The sequence below is a fragment of the Salarias fasciatus genome, chromosome 12, assembly GCF_902148845.1.
Source record: "Salarias fasciatus chromosome 12, fSalaFa1.1, whole genome shotgun sequence".
In the NCBI taxonomy this organism is placed as follows: Eukaryota; Metazoa; Chordata; class Actinopteri; order Blenniiformes; family Blenniidae; genus Salarias; species Salarias fasciatus.
The window spans coordinates 12,281,400-12,301,862 of record NC_043756.1 but is presented as its reverse complement, the minus strand read 5'-3'; the positions used below and the strand labels follow the sequence as shown (position 1 = coordinate 12,301,862).

General features: G+C 43.4%; 1 protein-coding gene across 1 annotated transcript; it reads left to right on the top strand.

The window, feature by feature from the left end:
* The first annotated feature begins 657 nt into the window (after positions 1-657).
* LOC115398395 (synaptic vesicle glycoprotein 2C-like) lies at positions 658-18,900 on the top strand. The gene is given in 13 exon segments (XM_030105131.1): positions 658-1,255; positions 9,355-9,535; positions 11,218-11,369; positions 15,516-15,649; positions 16,164-16,253; positions 16,867-16,977; positions 17,098-17,186; positions 17,355-17,519; positions 17,603-17,736; positions 17,860-18,066; positions 18,210-18,369; positions 18,450-18,612; positions 18,614-18,900. Coding segments are annotated over 13 exon segments (2,205 nt in total). The 3' UTR covers positions 18,635-18,900.
* Positions 18,901-20,463: the final 1,563 nt, after the last annotated feature.

The following is a 20,463-nucleotide window of genomic DNA, read 5'->3' as shown; positions in this document are numbered from 1 at the left end:
AGCTACTTATTGGGGGCAAATTGAATTTTTGGACTGAGCCTCGTTTATTAGCTTCTGTTTCTCGGAACTGATCATGAGCCAGCAAATTCTGTGGTGAAATCTCAAAAACTAAAACTACTCTCATGAAAAATACAACAAGGGGAGCGCCTTCGGAAATCAAATATTCGTTCTGAATTAAAACTGAGAGCCGGAAAAAGCCTTTTCACTTACATTGGTCCAAATTAGTGAAGACTCTGGGAGAATGAAAAGCAAATGATTGAAAAAGGGATGTACCATCAGTGGGGTGTGAGTTATGAATGTAGGAGGCAGACAGCTATGGGGAATATAAGATGAACATCTTCTTTTCTCTCATTTTGTTTTCTTTTGCTGCCCGATGTCTCCTTTGTCCTTCCTTAACTTTTTTTAAAATCTGTCTTTCGCTTCCCCTTCCCCCATGTCTTCCAGGCCGGTCAATGATTGCCACGGTCATTGTGGGTTATCTCCTGCGGTGACTGCAGACTCAAGAGTTTTCTTCCCCGCTGCATCTCCAGCCCCACTGCGCTCACTATCCTCGAAATCTGCAAACACTTTACAGTCAGCCCTCCTCCACGTCACCCCCCTTTCTTCTACCTCCTGCCGTCCTCTCAACCCCTGTGAAGAACTGCTGGTGGAGCCACAATGGAGGACACGTACAATAACAGGACTTCACTGGTTAAGGGGGCCACAGACATGGTCAAGGAGGTGAAGCAGCATGCAAAAAAGAAGGTCAACAAGGCCGTGGACCGAGCAACAGACGAGTACTCAACTCACCGCAACTACAGCCGATTCCATGATGAAGAGGACGACGATGAGGATTTCTACCGGAACCCCCCGAGACAGGACGGACAGGGCTACCATGACAACGAGGAGGGCTCCAGTGACGCCACGGAGGGCCACGATGACGAGGACGAGATCTACGAGGGCGAGTACCAGGGGATTCCTGCGGCCGGAGACAAGAAGCATAAGGAGGGCCAGGTGGCTCTGGGACAGCCGGTGTCGGACGCCACGAGGGACCGTCACGAGCTGGAGCAGGAGAGGCAGGCGGACGAGGAGGAGCTGGCCCAGCAGTACGAGCTGATCATCCAGGAGTGCGGCCACGGGAGGTTCCAGTGGCAGCTGTTCCTGGTGCTCGGGCTGGCGCTGATGTCCGACGGGGTGGAGGTGTTCGTCGTGGGCTTTGTGCTGCCCAGTGCGGAGACGGACATGTGCGTGCCCAACTCCAGCTCGGGGTGGCTCGGTAAGCACCGTGTGTGTTCATGTGCTGCTGAGCGTGTCCATTTGTCATTCAGTTCTAAGACTTTCATTCAGCTGATTATTGCATGTCATAAAGTGTGAAAGGCAAGTTTGATCAAGTGGAGTCGATACACCAAAAGGCGTGTTGGTGCATTGTGGGAAATTGATCGAGGATCCAGTGCTTCTGGAGCAGAGGTGGGCATTCCTGGCCCTGGAGAGTCACGGCTGTGCGTGTTTCAGATGTTATCATGTTGAAAAACATGTGCTTGCAGTTAGTGGCTTGTTCTTTGGAGTATTATGTTGGTACAATCGTCAAATTCAGATGTGTTTGGAACAGGGAGACAGTAAATAATGCAGGTCTGGGGCCTGCGGATGGATGAGAAGTGCTCATTTCAGTTTGAAAACTGTGGCCAGATTAGGACTATATCTGTTTTCTCTCGTGTGTGAAGTTTGACTGGCATTTCAGTAGAGCTGGTTTAATAGTCCACAGATATTACAAAAAGAGAGAATCAATGATAATCATACTGAACGGTCACATTTGATCTGACTTACCAAAGTCTGAGTCAGAGACAGCTACAGTAATATAGCAAATTTAGTGACAGAAAAGATTTTTTAGAGCTCGATGAAATGACTGTTGATTAAGAAAAATGCTTGCACAGTGAATAACTATGATGCTTTTTTTTTTAAATAATACATTTCACAGTGGTAGCAATATTGTTGAGTTTTCTATCTATATACATGTTTTTGCACAGACACATTTTAAATTCAGGTTACTGGTTTTGTGTCTCAGAGCAGGAAACCCTCTGTGTTTCCTGTTCCTGTAATAAGTGTCAGATTTTCCTTGCTCTGGATGGAAACTTGCTGTTTTCTGCATAATGAACTCTCATTTCATTACAAAATGTTAATGCAACAGCACTGCATGCCCGACAAAAAACACAAAACCCAAACATTTACTCTGAATGCTTGCATTATGCATGCCACGCTCTATCTTACACGTGGACGAGGTGTTCTGTTGCACTAGTCTCCATGTCAGGATTAAGAAGGAAGCTGGTGTATCCCCTGTGTGCTGCGAGGTGGAGTCTCAGCAGCCCCGGTAGCTGCAGGTGTATAATCCATCACCACTGAGCTCTGTGAACTGGGGCTGACTCACCGTGTCAGTACCAGAGTGGAAAGGACATTAAATCAAGCACACAGCCCTTAGATACTAACTCCCACGGTGAGACATGACAATACATCAACGTGACAGCATCTGATGCACGCGCCGGGGCTTCCATCAAAGTAGCGGCTGTGATAGAAAGTTTAAAGAAATTGGTGAAGAGTGGGTAAATGAGTTTAGTTAGAAATGTGCACATATGAAAAAGCGTCTCACTGCACTCTGCAGAAAGCGAGGTATTTGTGATACACTTTTTTTTTATATTATGCACACAAAACAACGATGAACAACAACAAAAATTAGGCTTTATGCCTGCCCTTCTCGCAAGATGCTGTCCATACTGCACCTTCATTTTTCTGTCTCTTTCCAAGTATCCATGTAAACTCTTTTCTCCCTCTCCAGCCGAGCAAACTCCTGCAGGCGTTCATGCTCTACGCTCTGCTTCTCCTTGTTCGTGACTCCATCCCTCACCCCCTGTCCATCCCTCTCACCCTCCATTCTATGTGCCTCTCCTTTTCTTCTCCCATCCTCCCCCATCCTCCTCTCCTTTCTCCTCCTGATTGCCCCAGGGCTCCTCCCTCTTGAGGTGAACATGATTGGTGTGTATGTGCCTGTTTGTGTGCATGTCAGAGCACAGCCTACATGATTACTGTGACCTTGTTGGTATTTCCCAGATTAATTATGCTCTATTATCGCCAACAACATTAACCCAGCTGATGCTTCATAGGTGTTGCGTCTATATTTTATTTCCAATGGATTACCATGTGATTTATTGCAAAAGAAAAGGCAGGTAAATCTGTGGATAAAACATTTTGGGCGGTCTCGAATCATCATCACACAAATAATTATTTAACTTAAGTTCAATTATATTGAAATTCCTGTCCCGTTTTCATAGAGTCACAGTGAACTCTGAAATGCATTTTCGGACTACCTGCATGATTCAGTATTTCTCAGCTCTTCTGTAAGCACGCACTGGCATGACGCTACTGAAAGAGACGGTTTGCTTTATCAACAATTTGTTTACCTTTCAGCAATCAACTGAAACAAAGAAAATGTCAGACTGCCATTAGATAGACCGTCAGTGGGGACCTTTCAGTGTGGAGTTCTCATATTCTCCTGGTGAATCCAGGGATTGTACATTGCACAGTTCAGAGTGTTGACTCCAAATAGCCCATCGTGTGTGTGTGTGTGTGTGTATGTGTGTGTGTGTGTGCCCACTGTGGCCCTAGGTTAAAATATTTATGAATGAATGCCTGCATTGACAGATAATTCAAACAATCAGACAGAGGCATGTATTTATTTCGTGATGAGACATCGACACATTTCAGTCATAGTTTCAGTCATTTTCACGATCGTCATCTTGGTGTTTAGTTTGTTTTACCTGAGCTGGGCTCCATCATACGTGTATTACACAACTCCATTAACCGGGTAAGAGGCAGAGACGGGCACGCTGCACAGACTGAGTCCACTGTAATGGAGTAATGCAGTTTGAAAAAAAAAAAAAACACACACAGAGCCTGAATATAGGATGGATGAGTAAAATGCTGATTCAATTACAGAATTCAATTTGGTATCCCGATCTCCCAGGAATCTTTAACATTACTTCCGAACGAAGGAAGGAGTGTTGGGTTGGGGGGGCGGGGGGTGCCGACATCTTGTAAATACCTCAGACAGGAGTGGACACTGCGGGGAGGAAGCAGGAAATCAGACAGGAACTGCGAAATGCAATATGTTTGATGAAAAGGGGGGAGAGGAGGAGTGACAGCTCTGAAGCGGAGAGATTACCAAGTTAGAGAGGAGTAATGGGAGAGAGGGCTGTGGGTGGACAGGGGGAGAGAGGTGGAGATTGGTGGTGTTTAGCACTCCAACAATGCGAGGAAGCGGCTCGGCTATCATCTCAGACACAACAGACAAAGCGAACACGTCATCCGATCCTTACTTATTTGCTCTCTGTCTTTTCCCTGCAAAAACTCCCTTCATCTTCCCCTCTGATTCTCCTCTCATCTCTCCTCATTTACATTAAACATTAACCTCCTTTTCTTTCCCTGTCTCTTTGCACTAAATCATCTTATTCTTTCATTCTTCCTTCCTTGTCCTGAGATCTGTTGCATATTTGTCTCATCTCTGTTTGTGTTCTCTTCCCTACTTCCATCTCTTTGTCAGTTTTCACATCCTGTAGTTTCTTTCCTCCTCTCCCTGCCGGTGTAAGCCAGCTGGCAGGCTGTGTGGGGCCGCCTGGTCCAGGGGCAGCTGAGCATGGCTAAACTGCAGTAAGATCGCAGCATCACTGCAGAGATTACACTACTTGAATCGTGCAGCTCTCTCCTCATTGTGTGGGAGAATGTGTGTGTGTGTGTGTGTGTGTGTGAGGGGGGTGGTGGGTGTTTGATGGCACTTAATGTCTGTGCATTTCTCTGGTCTAAACCTGCTGCCACCAGCACTATCAGCCACCAGTAAGCCAAGCCTAACTATTAACGCTTATCAGGGCTTCGTGGCATCGCCGTATTTCACGCGAATTAACGGCGCTTTAATGTTAATGACGGCCGGATCATTACTGGTGCTGAGTGAGTCATTTTAACGCTCGCATCCTGAGCCCCTACAATAGGTTACTTTCATATAGATCTCATTGAATTCCTGCCCCCACTGATATGACTTAAATATGACAAAACGCTTCAATCTCTTTTTCTGCGGAGGTGGCAGAAGACGGAGGCACGAATCCGATCAAACTGACACGATGTAGTACAAATGTGATTACACGCCGCTCAGTGCAAAGGAGCTGGTAACGGCGGCGCAGAAGAGGAAACTAAAGCAAACACTGTAAATGAGAGGGGAAAACGGAGGAGACGCGAGAGACTGGAGAGGAGAGAAGGAGGAAAAATGAAGGAAGGAAATAGGAAGCGAGCCAAGAAATTGTTAAGTAAAAGAAATGGAAGTGGAGTGTAGGTTGGGAAAAGAGGCACAGGAAGCAACAACTGCTGCGATGGATAAAACAGCATCAAAGCAGTGGAGTGGGGATGACGAGAAAGAGCGAATCTGAGGGCAACAGGACATTTTAAAACAGAGAAAGGTGCCACGGTTTAAGTTACGGCGCGAAGCAGACACACAGCTGCATGACAGCGGCGTCGTTATGAGTAAAAACGGGACGGGGTTGTGTTTCACGCAAAGCTGAAAGAGTTCGCAGCACTGAGAGCGGAGAGCATCAAAGCATAAAATCAGAAAAGAGGTCGTGATGCAGCTCAGCGCCTGCACGGCTCTCGGGGGGCTCCTCGGTGTGTGACAGAGCAAAAACCACAGCGCCGGGGCCTTTCCCACACTCCCCTCCTCGCTCGCTCTGTCTCACTCTATCCAGCAATTACTGAGCTCTCCTCCCTCATTATCCTTTTCTCTCTTTTGTCAACTCCTTCACCGCTTTTGTTGCTGCACACAATCGTCAACCGCTTTCATTTGTATTAGATACCGAATGCATTTTAATTTTTCTCATCCGTCTCCCATCAAACAGTCCCCAGTGGCTGCTTCGCTTGTACTAAAATCAATTACCGGTAAATGTAGTTATGATCATTTAATCTATGCATTTGGTTTGTGTGCGTGCGCTTGTAGCAGTGCTTTGTTTCATATTCTAGTCTAAAAGAAACAGCTGTGGGGAATTTGTCTTGTCCTTACAGTGTGAAAAAGGATTTTGCTGAATATTTGCCGTGCTTGGAGATGTGTTTTGACATCTCAACACAGTCTCATGGGGCAAAACCTTTCGCCTCTGCCTGAAGTCCTCCTGACACTATTGTCATTTTCTGGTGGTGCTCAGGGTTTGTTTGGGTCTTCAGCTTGAATCTCAGCTATTTTTCACAATGTTGCATGTGATATGTGTATCGCCTGGTATCCATTCAGTTTTTGGAAATATCTGATGATTTAGGAATGATACAACGCTCTGATTGTAACAGCCTGTGAATAAAAATGTCACTGAAATGGTTTCAGCTTAATTCAGTGGATCTGAGATGGGGTACTAAAAGTGCTTAATTTACATAGAACAGCATTTACCCAGCTTAAGCTGCAGAAATGGTAAAGTATTCATATTCTACACTTATCGTGCCTCATTTGCCAAAATTATCACTTCAACTTCTTTAAAAAAAGGAAAACCAAACAAAAATAACATGACTGGACCTTACAAAATCAGCATAAATTCCGATTTTGTAGATTTTTTTTTTCATGATCCCTCATTACAAAGAGACATGTTTAATCTTACATACAGACTTTTATTACTTTTACTAAAATGTTTCTTAGTTCACACGGTAATGTGTTGCTTGTATTTCTCTACACGACAATATTCTTTGCTATGCTGAATATAAAATGTGTGTTTCGGTACACCGTTGAGGAGGCAGATCTGAAGTGAAATATACAGTGTGCGGTTAATGGCTCATTTGGAAACATCCCCCAGAAAGCGGGACTGTATTTCTCCGAACGCCGCGTGTGCGTCATCGGCGAGTCTGTAATTCCTTTGAAGTATGCACAACAAATTTCAGACGTGACAGGTTAATTCTATTCCACGTAATGTTAGAGGATGTCTGTGCTATTTTTAAATTATATTAGACTGCAGCGAACTCTGCCGTCATGCTCACACACAGTGTTGCTGGAGTCAGAGAGAACATCAATAAATTCATTACATAATGGACGATCCTGTGAGAGATGCACTGACTAGTTACCAGTTTTATTGCTAGACCATGTCAGAGGCTTTAAATTAGTGGTATCTGTGTGCTTCACACCAATTTCCGCGAATCAAAACGATGTCTAAACTGTATTAATACAATAAATAAAAAAACCCATCTCTTCGCTTTTGGCTCTGTCATATTTAAGTGGACAGCCTGTGGGTGTTTATCTGTGTGCAGGATGCATCGAGTTTGTGCCTAATGAAGCCGTGTGAAGCACATAGGCTGGAAAGTTGCGTTGGGTTAAGCACTGAATGGATGCGAGCCCCAGACGGACATGTAGATGACTGCCAAATGTGACAGATAGATGGGATGTGACCTTGCAGTGCGAGAGTCAAACAGATGTCTGCTCACAGCAGAAGAGGAGGAGCAATCTGAGTTCTGACTTCACTGAACGGATGTGCTTCCTGCTGTTATTAATGTAACGGTACAAACAAAGTGACCTTAAGGATTTTTTTCCTTCTTTCTCTGTATATAAACTTATATAAACAGCCAGTATCTGCATATACAGTATATAAGTTAGTACTGATAGGAAAACATCCCAATAATATTATCTACTGATCTGCTGATAAACTTTCAGCGTCGAGTAGGAAAAACAAGCAGATTTCAGAGCAGCAGAAAAAAAAAACCCAGCTGCAGTGCTTTTTTCCAGCAGACATCATGGATCCCTGAAAGCTGCTGAACACACAAAGCCGCAGACAATATGGACTAAAGCAGTAATAATAGTCTTCTCTCTTCAGGGCAGGATCATGATGATCAGTGAAGGAAATCAATGCTGTTTTGTTGGTGCATTGATCCCATTTGTGACGAGAGCGATTGAAAGAGCACAGAGGGATCTTTTGTGGAGTCGCCCTGCATTACTGTTCACATTCGTCTCTCATTGATCAGAGCTTGTTTTCCGTCCTTCGCTCACTGTATTTACTCATCAACGCTGGGTAGTGTTACTGAGGCCGAGGGTTTTCCGATCGGTTCTCAGGTTCGGGCTCATCAGTCAGAGCTGTAATTTAGTCGAAATAAATAGCATTCATTTGTTAAAAAAAAAAAAAAAAAAAAAAAAAAAAAGCAAAAAATGCATATGCATGCATAAATATCCACAAAGTGAAAGGGTATCTTAAGTCGAAAGCTCTTCCTGTCTGAATTACTTTCAGGTTTGCGTTTTAATGTGGTTTCTAATTTTAATTTGAGGCTTCACTAGTTGCCAGCAGGCAGAGTTTAGAGGACATGATTTCCCGAACACTTGGCATGACTCAGGATGAGTGTTGGCTGACTTTGACTTCTCAGGCTGAGAAGCTGAAAAACATTATCTACCCCACTAATTCTGGGACCATTACGTTAAGTAGGCGTCCATAATTCAAAATGGCTGCCATGGGAGTGTAGTTTGCTGAGACGGTTCTGAGATGGAATTTCCATGTATCGTCTATGAACATGCGGTTTTGGAAGTGTGACGAGATGTCAAGAGAATGGAAGCATATTTTTTATTAGGTGGGAAGCATTTGAACTATTAGCTGTAGGGTTTTCTCCAGTTAAATCAAAACAAGAGGGTAATTGTGATTATTGTATGGTGTGAATGGATCCTGCACATGATCCGGTGGACACACACACACACACACACACACAGTCTTGTATTTCTATCCTTGTGGGGACCGTCCATTGACTCCCATTCATGTCTAGCCCCTAACCCTGACCCTTACCCTAACCCTAACCCACACCACAACAAAGCCTAACCCTAAAGAAATGTTTTTGCACTTTTACTTTTTTCAGTAACAACAACATGGTCAAGAAAACACTGTTTCTCCTACTTAGGACCGGAAAAAGGTCCCCACAAGGCACGTCGTTCCACGTTTTGCTATCCTTGTGGGACATTTGGCCCCAACAAGGATAGAAATACAAGAACACACACACACACACACACACACACACACACACACACACACACACACACACACACTTTTCAGATGAACCATTTATCCTCAAGCACAAGTTTTGGGAATGCAGGAAAGCCTAGATCTGCATGGAATTACCTATAAGGACTTGCTATGAGGCAAACCAGCGGTTTCCTGAAACAACTGCATGTTCACTGTATCAGCGGAAAAGCTGCTCAAGCATGTTTTTCAGGGCGATCAAAGAAATGAAATGCTTGCCGGACATGTTGTCATTGTTAAAATGCACTAGATGCAGATGTGATGAAATGTGAGGCATTGCATTGTGCATGAAGGCAACCACAAATCAGGCCCGTTCTCTATTTCCTTCCAGGCAGCGTTGTTTACCTCGGGATGATGTTCGGAGCTTTCTTCTGGGGAGGAATGTCTGATAAAGTGGGCCGCAGACAATGCCTCCTAATTTGCATGTCTACAAATGGCTTTTTTGCCTTCCTGTCATCGTTTGTCCAGGGATACGGCTTCTTCTTACTCTGCCGTCTCGCCGCGGGCTTCGGGTAAGTCTGATTTAGCGGTGGTTAATCCAAAGCAGACGAGACATTTGGTCAAGTAAAGTACAATCCCACCTCAAAGACTCTCCCACTGCCTCCATTTGCAGGAGGAGGGTCAGACTGCAGTCACAAATCTTTGCACATCTGAGAGGAAAAATTAATCTCTGTGAGGTGAAATCCATCTGAGTTTTTGAGGAAAGATGAAAGAAATACTCTTACTTTATTATTTAAAGCTCTGCCCTCTTACTTTTCTTCACACGCATGGTGTATTACGATTATTTTACCTTAGCTGCCTTACGACAGCAAAGATCTACCTGACAGGTAATTTTTTTTCTCCTGCTGCAACAAATAAATGTTAATTTCTCATTCTACAACAAGCACTATAAATACCGAGAATTCAAGACAATGCACTCAACGACCTGTAGCATCCTCCGTATGTCCTTACGTCCCAGACTTAAAGCCCAGGGAATGTTTCAGTCTAAGTTAAAAAAAAAAAAAAAGAAAAGAAAAGACGAAAGTCTCTCCTCTTATGACATTCACATAATGGAGCGGCCTGTGATTTATTAGCCTCTTTTCACTGGAAGCATAACTGTTCCTTTAAGAGCTAATTCAGTAATTGCATCTGCATCGTTCTCTCCGGAGACCTTCAGCGTAATTGAAAAGGCTGTCCAAACTGCCAATATGATCAGTGTCGCTGAATCACGAGGAGCTGGCGCTCAGGGGGTTTTTATGTAATATGTTTGCAGGAAAATATGCTGAACGGTGCATATTTTTTTTCAGTGTTTTTGTTGTTTTACTACATCTTTGCAAGAAAACTAGAATTTACGGAGTTAGTTTGTTTTAACTGACAGTTCAAATGGGAAAAGACTGAAAAGAAACGGGTGTTTTTCATTTATGTTACTTCAAGGAAAGGCAGTAAGAATAGAGAGTGCTGACTATTTCTCTACTCGGCTCTATTTTCCAATAATACCTCAAAGTAGAATGTTATTTAGCTTTTAACGACTGCCCCATAATATAGACCAACCATCCTCTTTGCTCAGAAATGTCAGCTTTTTTTTTTTATGTTTTTGTGTCCTGTCCGTCACATCTGGAGCATTTTATGCATTCAGATGTTCAGTTTTCATTGTTTTTCATTGGACAATTATGCGTGTTTTTAAAAGGACTGGCAAAGAATTCTTTGGTACTGTTTTGTTTGTGGTAAAAACACTAAGAGATGTGCTGTTAAAACTATCCAAAATGTAATTTTTCATAATCATACGTTCTTTAATTTCTCTGTTAGAACTTGAAAAGAATCGTTGTCTAGTTTGCTGCTGTATGTTGTTTTTCTGCATGGAAGAGGCTTTATTGCATTATTCTAATTAATTTAATTGTAATTAATTCCAGAGATTTTTATGTTATTTTTGTATCATTCACTGTGGAATGAATTACAGGCATAATAAAGCATGTTAAAAGTACGTAACCTCTGAGCCTCACAGTGGAGCAGCAGTGTAGCACTCTTGCTAAATGAGTTCAAATACTGCTTTTCCTGTGTTTAGTTTGCATGTTCTCCCTGTGTGTGTCTGGGTTTTCCTCCAGATACTCACATATGTGTGAGGTTACTACTGCAACTCTAGTTAGTTATTACTATATGTTTTACTAGTCTGAGTTTTTTTCACACTCCTAATCCTCTCATTCTGTGGTTTTTGCAGGATAGGAGGCGCCGTGCCAATTGTTTTCTCCTTCTTTGCGGAGGTGCTGTCCAGAGAAAAGCGAGGAGAGCATCTGAGCTGGCTCTGCATGTTCTGGATGATCGGGGAGATCTATGCATCCGCCATGGCCTGGGCCATCATCCCACATTATGGTGAGTTTATTAGATAGAGCATCGTGCAGCTGTCTGGAGAGGGGGCTCGAAACAGCAACCGCAGTTTAGTGAATCATGAATAAACAGGTTTGATATTTAAATCTGGCAAAAACTTCAACAAGATAAGGTTTAGATGGGATGCTGGGAAACTGGCTTCATGCTACAGTAAGAAAGCTGCGAGGTTTCCCCAGTGGTCATGTGCTACGGTGCCAAGTTCCTCCCATTTGAATCAATCACTTAATGGATCTAAGTGGCTGCAGGCTGGGAGAGGCAGAGGTTAAGAGATTAACGTATGTATGGATGCCGTAAAGCAGGCACAGCCCGGGACGGCTGAGGGAGCATGCAGGGGAAGAGACAGGTGTGATTTATGACAGTGCTGTGTTCGATATGATCTGCACTCATCGTGTGAAGGATAAAAGAAAGAAAGGGTCCGTTTTCTTCCGTTCCTGTCTCATGCATCCTTTTTATTTCTTCCCCACAGTTTGAACCTGCTGTCCCTCTCGTTTACTGCCTCCTCGCTCATACTGTTTTGTACTCTTCTCATCTCTCGGTCTAACTCTGTCCTCTCTTTTATTACCTCCCTCCTCCTCTCTTCTCTCTCTCTCGCTCTCTCTCTCTCTCTCTCTGTCTCTGCAGAGTGTTCTTCTTGATCAAGCATAATTAGGTTTTTCTCCTTGCTTTAATAGGACGAAGCTACATCTAGAGGTGATTTATGGCCGGGCCATGTTTTAGCCAACCTGTGACGTCAGAGAGAGAGACAATGTGAGAGAGAGAGAGAGAGACAGGAGAGAGAGAGAGAGAGAGAGAGAGAGAGAGAGAGAGAGAGAGAGAGAGAGAGAGGAGAGAGAGAGAGAGAGACTGAGCTGCTGCATGTTGCGCTTAGGATGTTTTACTACTGCAGCAGACACATACAGGTCTTCTTCAAGGAATATTGAAAGTAATAAGATTTGACACTGGAGGAGGTCAAACACACACATCACACACCCACACACACACACACACCACACACACCAACACACACACACACACAAGCACACACACTAATAGGCTCTAATTGGAGTTTCCGATAAAGGACTTTCCGGCTTTCTTACATGCAACAGAGAGATTACTTGCACATTTGCACGACTGCTTGCCATGCTGTGGAAGATTTGCTCGCGCAGACACACAGAAGCCCATCGGTGAAGCTCTCACAGGACAAAACCAGGACAAGTCTGTGTTCGGAGACTCTACTGTTGGATCCGCTGATATTGGATCAAAAGGGATGTTTGTGGCCTTATTCTGTTTGACACACACTACCACTCTGCTGCTCTCTAGCTCTCTCTCTCTCTCTCTGAGAGGGAACTACGTGCCTGACACACACACACACACACACACACACACACACACACACACACACACACACACACACGCACACACACACACACACACACAGGCTCACCAACGAGTTTGGTTTTCCCCAAAGTGCTGCAGTACCTGCAGTCAGCAGTGCCACTGTGTGTATGTGCATGTGTGTGTGTGTGTGTGTGTGTGTGTGTGGGGGCTAAAAGCATCCTGCAGAGATACCTTTAGGCCCGTCTGTGAACACATAAAGGGATGAATGATGACCTGTGATGCATTTCCCTCAGTTTAATACACGATTAGAGCTCTCATTTATCTTCTCCACTTGCTGCACTCGCTGACTCCTGATATCTCCCCAAAGCCCCCTGCCTGACTCACAGCTGGAGCCCTATCTATCTATCTATCTATCTATCTATCTATCTATCTATCTATCTATCTATCTATCTATCTATCTATCTATCTATCTATCTATCTAGGAAAGCTGACTCAGTCATCCAGAGATTTAGTCAATTATGTACATAATCCCTATAATGAGATTTCCAGTGTCACGAGTGAAACACTAACCCAGAGGGGCAGGAAGTCATGCTACATTTCTGCAGAATCGGTTGAACAACTTTCTCTCTTTGCTACTGTGTCTTTTTCTCTTTTACAGTAATTTTCTTCTCCTTGCTCTGTCACTTCAGACTGAAAGACACACAGGAAGATGGGACAATACGAAAATGCAGACAGTGATCAAGGAAACACACATGCAAGCAGATATTATTCCAAAATATCCATCAAAAGACTGGCATGCAATGTGAATAATGCGTTTCATGCATCCAATTTTACAACAATTTCCTGTAAAAATATAGAAATGACTGATTATTCCTGATTACTGAGGTTATTTTTTCACATAAGAAGCAGAAAACTGTTCGATGCATTCATGTGACTTAAGTAAAATTAACTAAACATCAAAGTTAAAACATTTTTGCTTAAATATATACACATTTTAGTTTTTTACTTAATATGCTTAATATCTATTGTTAAAGCTTCAGGCTGAAATTTCAAGAGCATGATCCTCAAGCTCTTCAAGATTTTTACACATGAACATGTACATTTCCTTCATATGATGATATTTTTTTTAAAGACCGAGCTTAGTTTTAGATGTTTTATCTCTCAAGTCTCTTTTTTGAAGACATTCTTGCCACTTGTTGAAAATAGTTTCTTCTAGCTTCAGTTGACATGTCTGCCTATCAAAGCGGAGTTTTATTGCGCTGTGAGATTAATTCCAAGCAGCCTTTTTTCTGGCATAACCATTAGTGTTAACCCCCTTTCCCACCCTTTGACTCCCCTCCCACGCCTGCTGATGGATAATGGTGCTATTCCCTTCGGTGCTGTAGCTCCACGAGGCACGATCTGTGGAGAGACGTGGGAGGTCACGACTGACATGGCAGCATCGTTCTCTGCAGTCTGCCTAAAAAATCCGAAAAAAACTGAACTGAAGTCGTCGAGAGCTCAGAAGTTCTGCATTTACAGCGCATTATACAACGGGGACCGCATCCTGATAGTTTTTTTAGATTATGAAATTCATGTTTTCTTCAATATTTCCTTTTGGAAAAACGCAACACAGCAAATAATCTTATGTTCTTACATACAAAACTTCCAGTCACCGTCTTAATTTCCTCTGCTGTCATGTCAAATTCAGCATGACACTGTTTCGGGCAGAAACAGGCAGACAGTTCTGACACAGTGTGTAAAACAGACTGTACCTCCAAGGAACGAAAGTTGTTTTCAATCTTATTTTTAATGCGTTTTTATGTCAAAGGAGGACTTTATGTTGCAGGTTGTCTCTAACTGTGATGCTTTCCTCTTTCCTCTGGAGGACTTTCAGCTCAGAATGACTTCCTCTGTAATTCCTGCTTAAAAATAAGCATCCCCCACCAAAGGAAAATGAAAATGCATGATGTTTAATTTTGCATGTATGTTTGTGTAATTACTGGTGCGCATGTGTGGGTGGGAGTCTGACATGGTATTATGGGGTGTCAGTGCAATCTGCATATAGTTATTCATGTTATTAATCTGTGTTGTTTCCCATGTCAACGCGCGTACCCACACATTCAGTTTTTTTTTTTTTTTTTTTTACTCAAGTGTGTGTGCAACTCCTCCTCGGCGTGTGCGTGCGCGTGCGAGTGCGAGTGCAAGTTACAATGATTAATGAGTCTGAAAGACTGCCTGTGGGCTGAGATCAGGTGCAACAAGATTTAACTTAGCAGAAAACACTCAATTCTATTCCTACACATTCAATTAGCCCGTCTCTGTGCACTTCTCTCTGCTCCCCCTGCAGAGCCATTCATCTCTGGGCTCACACATCACTCTGGACGTCAAGCACTTCCATTTAAATGCCATCTTTTCTTTGCAGCTCCTTTGTGTCTGCAATACGAGACTCGCTCATAACATTTACAGTCAGGCTTTCAGTTCAGGAAGTCCCACCTCTGATAAGGATAGAGTTTAGTGTTATCTTCACTGCATAGTGGTGTTTAGATCAGCTCTCAGTAAGTAGTTTGCTTTTTAAAATGCCCTCCGGTGAGTTGAAAACAGACTAAATAGCTGCCTGCTATGATCAAATGGTACACTAATGTTATTTATTTGCTTGGCACATTGTGAATGATGGGTTAGTAATTCAAATGCTGCTATAATTAGCATATTATTCAACATATATGGGTGAATTTTGATGTCATTTTGTCAAAATGCTTTAAAGGTCTTTCGCCTTTACATCCTGCCTTCATCATATGGCCTGACCGTCTCTGTTCCGTGTGTCTCTGTTTCCAGGCTGGAGCTTCAGTATGGGCTCAGCGTACCAGTTTCACAGTTGGAGGGTGTTTGTGGTGGTCTGCGCCCTGCCCTGCGTCTGCGCTGTGGTGGCTCTTACCTTCATGCCTGAAAGTCCCAGATTTTACCTCGAGGTAAGCCCGTCTATCTGGATATTGAAGTGATGTTTACGCTCAGACGTCTCTTTCCCGGCTCTGCTGCACCGCCGCCGCGGTTCAGAGTGCCTTGTCATTGTGCTGCGTCATTGTTCCTTCCTGCTCGTGCTCATCAGCTTTGCACTGAGCTTGTGTCAGGTAAATTGGGAGCACTTTCTCACTACATTCCTGTTTTCATCAGACCAAAACAGTGTGAGTCATTCAGAACTGTGAGGAGGCCTTTTATCGTGTATCTGGGAAATAGGAGGCTGCTGATCTGTGACAGAGGGTTTGCTGCTGCAGGATAATTACACCTTGGAGTGAAATGAGTCACTGGTGTCGTGACTCATTCATCACTTTCTCCTATCATGGAAAAAAAAATCAAAGGGACAGTAAATAAATACAATCGTGGAGCTGAAACTGTTGCTATGACTGAGTAACCAACACCGGCGTGGATCACATTAATTCATCCCATCTCCTCTCTCTCTCTGTTCCTCACTTCCGTGCCTGTCAGGTGGGGAAACATGATGAAGCCTGGATGATCCTCAAGCAGATCCACGACACCAACATGAGAGCGCGTGGGCAGCCGGAGAAAGTCTTCACCGTGAGTGTTTGTTTCTGCTGCGAGCTCTCCTGGCCGGGTTTCCTGAAGCAAAGAGGCTTATTTTTTCTGCCACCGCTGGGACAGGTTTTTAATGCTTACACTATGCAGGATCATATCTGAATTATGACGGCTGTGAAAGCTGTTTTGTGTCATTCAGGCTTATTGGCTGCACGAGGTGCACTTTGGGAAAGCCGCTTAGTCAACACATGTTCCTTGAATTGATCGAGTACTGTAAGACACACTGGTTCTACTCCCCTCCTTGATTTGGATTTGATTTGTTTTATTGCAATTCAACTAAACAACGCTTAATATAATTTCATATCAACACATATAAATACTGCATAATAAAATCCAATTGAAATTCTAAATGTAGAAATGAATGTTCTATATGTAGATCAGCGGTTCTCAGAATTTTGATTACCCTCAAGGGAACACAATAGACAAATATTATAATATATAAAATGTATTAAAACTGGCTCCATTTCTGAAAAAATGTGACTTTTCTCCAGGTACCAAGCGATGGAGCTCACTACAGTCGATGATGTTGCTGTAACTGCTTGTGCATTTGTAAATATCTGTGTTTTGCTGTTTCTTCTCAATGATTTTTTTTCAGGTGAACAGGATCAAAATCCCCAAACAGCTGGACGAGCTGGTTGAAATGGAGTCAGAGTCGGGCAATCCAGTGTCCAGGGCTTTCTTTAGGATAAAGGCTGAGATACATGGGGTAGATATCAATGATATACTTACATTTTTCTGAATTAATTTCTTTTTTTTTGTCATAATTTCTTGTCACTCATATAAGATCCACATCTTCACAGTGACAGGGCTTTTTGTCTTTATTTAGATTTATCTGAACTTGATGAAGTGCTTCAACTATCCCATGCAAGAGAACATGATGCGTCTGGCCATAGTCTGGTTTACGCTCTCATTCGGGTAAGAGTGATACAGATGATTCTGCAGTACAAAAATCTCCAGTAGACCGAAAGCTGCTGGGAGTCTGGGTTCTGGTAATATTAATTTTTGTCAAGTTGTTCTATTTGCCGTGCAGAAGATGCATGGTCTCGTAATCGTTCAGCTACTGCTCTGTCTGTCCCATTGCAGGTACTACGGCCTGTCTGTCTGGTTCCCCGATGTTATCAAACACCTGCAGGCAGACGAATACGCCTCAAAAGTGAAGATCCACACCAACGAAAGTATTGAAGGCTTCACCTTCAACTTCACGCTGGAGAACCAGATCCACAAAAATGGCCTCTTCATTAATGACCAGTGAGAAAAGTCACCTTAATGGCCTGATTGATTACACCTCTCATTATTCATTTAAATATGAACACGTCGCTGTATTTCTCCAGCTTCGTCAACATGAAGCTGAAGTCCGTCACCTTCATCGACTCCACTTTTCGAAACTGCTACTTTGACGACGTGACGTCGGTGGGCTCCTTGTTCCGAAACTGTACTTTCATTGATGTATTTTTCTTCAACACGGGTGAGATGTTAAAGGTTTAAGACTGTGAGCAAAATGAAATATATTCAGCTGAATATTTCTGAATGATGTGGTAAATATCTCAGTTATTTTCCTTGGAACCTGCTCGGTTTTGTGCTCGTACAGATATTGATGACTCCAAGTTGGTCGACGGCACGGAGGTGATCAACAGCACCTTTACCCACAACAAGACGGGATGTCAGATGACGTTCGACGACGATTACAGCGCTTACTGGGTCTACTTCATCAACTTCCTGGGGACGCTGGCTGTTCTCCCCGGCAACATCGTGTCGGCCCTCCTCATGGACAAAATCGGCCGTCTGTCCATGCTTGGTAGGAATGTGCTATAAAGGAAAGAAGCATGCTCGTTTTTGGAGGTGTTTAATGAATCCGTGTTTGATCGATGCGTTGATTATTGAATAAAAGATTGTCATGTGTTGGTTTAGTTAGTCCTCTTGTCTTTGCGTTTGCTTCAGGCGGCTCCATGGTCCTGTCAGGCATCAGCTGCTTCTTCCTGTGGTTCGGCACGAGCGAGTCCATGATGATTTTCATGTTGTGCCTTTACAACGGCCTGAGCATCTCCGCCTGGAACTCCCTGGACGTGGTCACCACCGAGTCCTTCCCTACGGTCAGGAGGTGAGGATGCATCACATGCCTCTCCGTTTAAACTCGGCCATGGGTGCATCGTAACATCAATTTTGTGTTTCTCTCCTCAGGGGGACGGGCTTCGGGTTCTGCAATGCTCTTTGCAAACTGGCCGCAGTTTTGGGAAACCTGATCTTCGGCTCCCTTGTGGGCATCACCAAGGCCATCCCGATCCTCATGGCCTCGTCTGTGCTCGTTGGAGGAGGCCTGGTTGGACTGCGGTTACCCGACACCCCGGGCAAACGTCCTCATGTAACTGCGGCGTAGTGTTTTCTCCTGGGGTAGAATCTAGAACGGGAGAGTCCTGAAGGACGCCCTGCAAGCATTTAGAGTCAGGAGTGCAAGCGGCTTGGTTCATGCACATCTTAATACTATTAATAATAACATTTCACTAACAGACCATAGTTAAATCAAGGTAGCAGACCACCCTTGAACACCCTGTGTATTTCACTTTGCCCATACAAATCAGATCCTTGTGAGGCATCGATGCGGTCAGAATCTGCTCGGGTTTCAGTGCTGAGTTTTTTGTTTCTCGACGGGCTGCACCTTCCAGCAGCAGCCATAACCTGACGTGGCTTTTAATATTAATACAGTCTTGTTTAAGAAAGCCAGATGGGGGGAAAAGTGACAAACAAGCCATAATGAGCACACCCAACCTGCTGTGTGACGGCGCAGGGAATAGATGATCAGACAGAGCAAACTCTTGACACAGCTGCATGACAGCTGGTGTGCCCACAGGACTCACATGAAATGCACAGGACATGTGCGCTGAAAGGCATCTTCGACAAATAAAGAAACAAACTCAATGTATACACTTCATGGCTCTATTTACCTAACCCCGTTTCCTATGGGAGACAAATATCATGCTGCAAATAATGTGAAGAAACATTTACTTACACATCTGTCTCCTTTTTAAAAGACACAACTTGTAATAGTTTTACTCAAAAATACTAGCAGTCTGAAAATGCTCAACTGAATATTGTAGAGGAATCCGTTTGAATTGACAAGCCAACCAGCAGCCAGCCTGGCTTTTAAGCGTACCAGAAGACGGAGCAGTGAGTTACTCTTCCTGCCTTCAGTTCAATTCAATAATATGAGAAGCTGCAACAGAGTTGAATATTAAAATGAAAGAGAAAGACGAGCAGAGCTCTCTGAGAAAGAGTGACTCACTGCTGCCACCTGGAGTGTAAATATGGCAGTAAAAGATCTTACAAACTGTACTTTTAAAGTGGATGAAAGACCAAGCCCTTTGCATTACCTTCCTACCAAGAATCTACAAGGCCATAATGAAAAGCTGTGTTTTCTTTCACCAATGTTATGTTGAAACTGAGAATTGCTGTTTTGCTTTCTACTGTACAACTCTAGAAGTATTTGATTGCTATTTTCTCAAAATCTTGTGGTTCCTCCTCTTCTTCAGTGTTATATTATGGCACCACAGCTCTGCGATGGGTTCTTCTTCTGATTTTGCTTTGTGTTTGCTCCTGCTCGTGGCAGTAACATGTTGTGCTGCTTCCTTTCAAAAATATTGAATGGCCTTTTTCAATGTGCCTCTCCTTGACTGGAGCAGTCTGCCCATAGTCATGTGCTGTCCAAAGGTGAGAAGGAACCGGCTGAAACTAAACAGGGATCGAATTGATGAAACAACATTGTTTTTTTTTTTTTCTCCATTACTGTGAAACATGTGGCCAACAGCTTTTGAGTTGTTTTCAGATTAAAACTTATTTTTTGTTGTGATTGGATATGCTTGCTTGGGTAAAATATCAACTTTTAGTGAGTGAGCATCTTTCTCTGCTGAAAACCTTTGACCAGAGTGCAAATAAAATCTTGGCATTATGGACGGCTGTGTAGGATTCCATGCATGACTGAAAGTAATGATGTGAATTAAAGCCGTCTCTTTATGAGGGCTGATTGGCACCACCCTCGATGAAGATGCCTGCGAAGGGAAACTCAGACGTTTTCTAATTACCTCAGCTCAAATTAGATTTGTTTCATAAGATGTATTGGAACAAATCATAAAACATAAACAGTTACCTCCATGCAGTCATCTTCAAACATTAACAGCTTATGTGCATTTTGTTTTTCAAA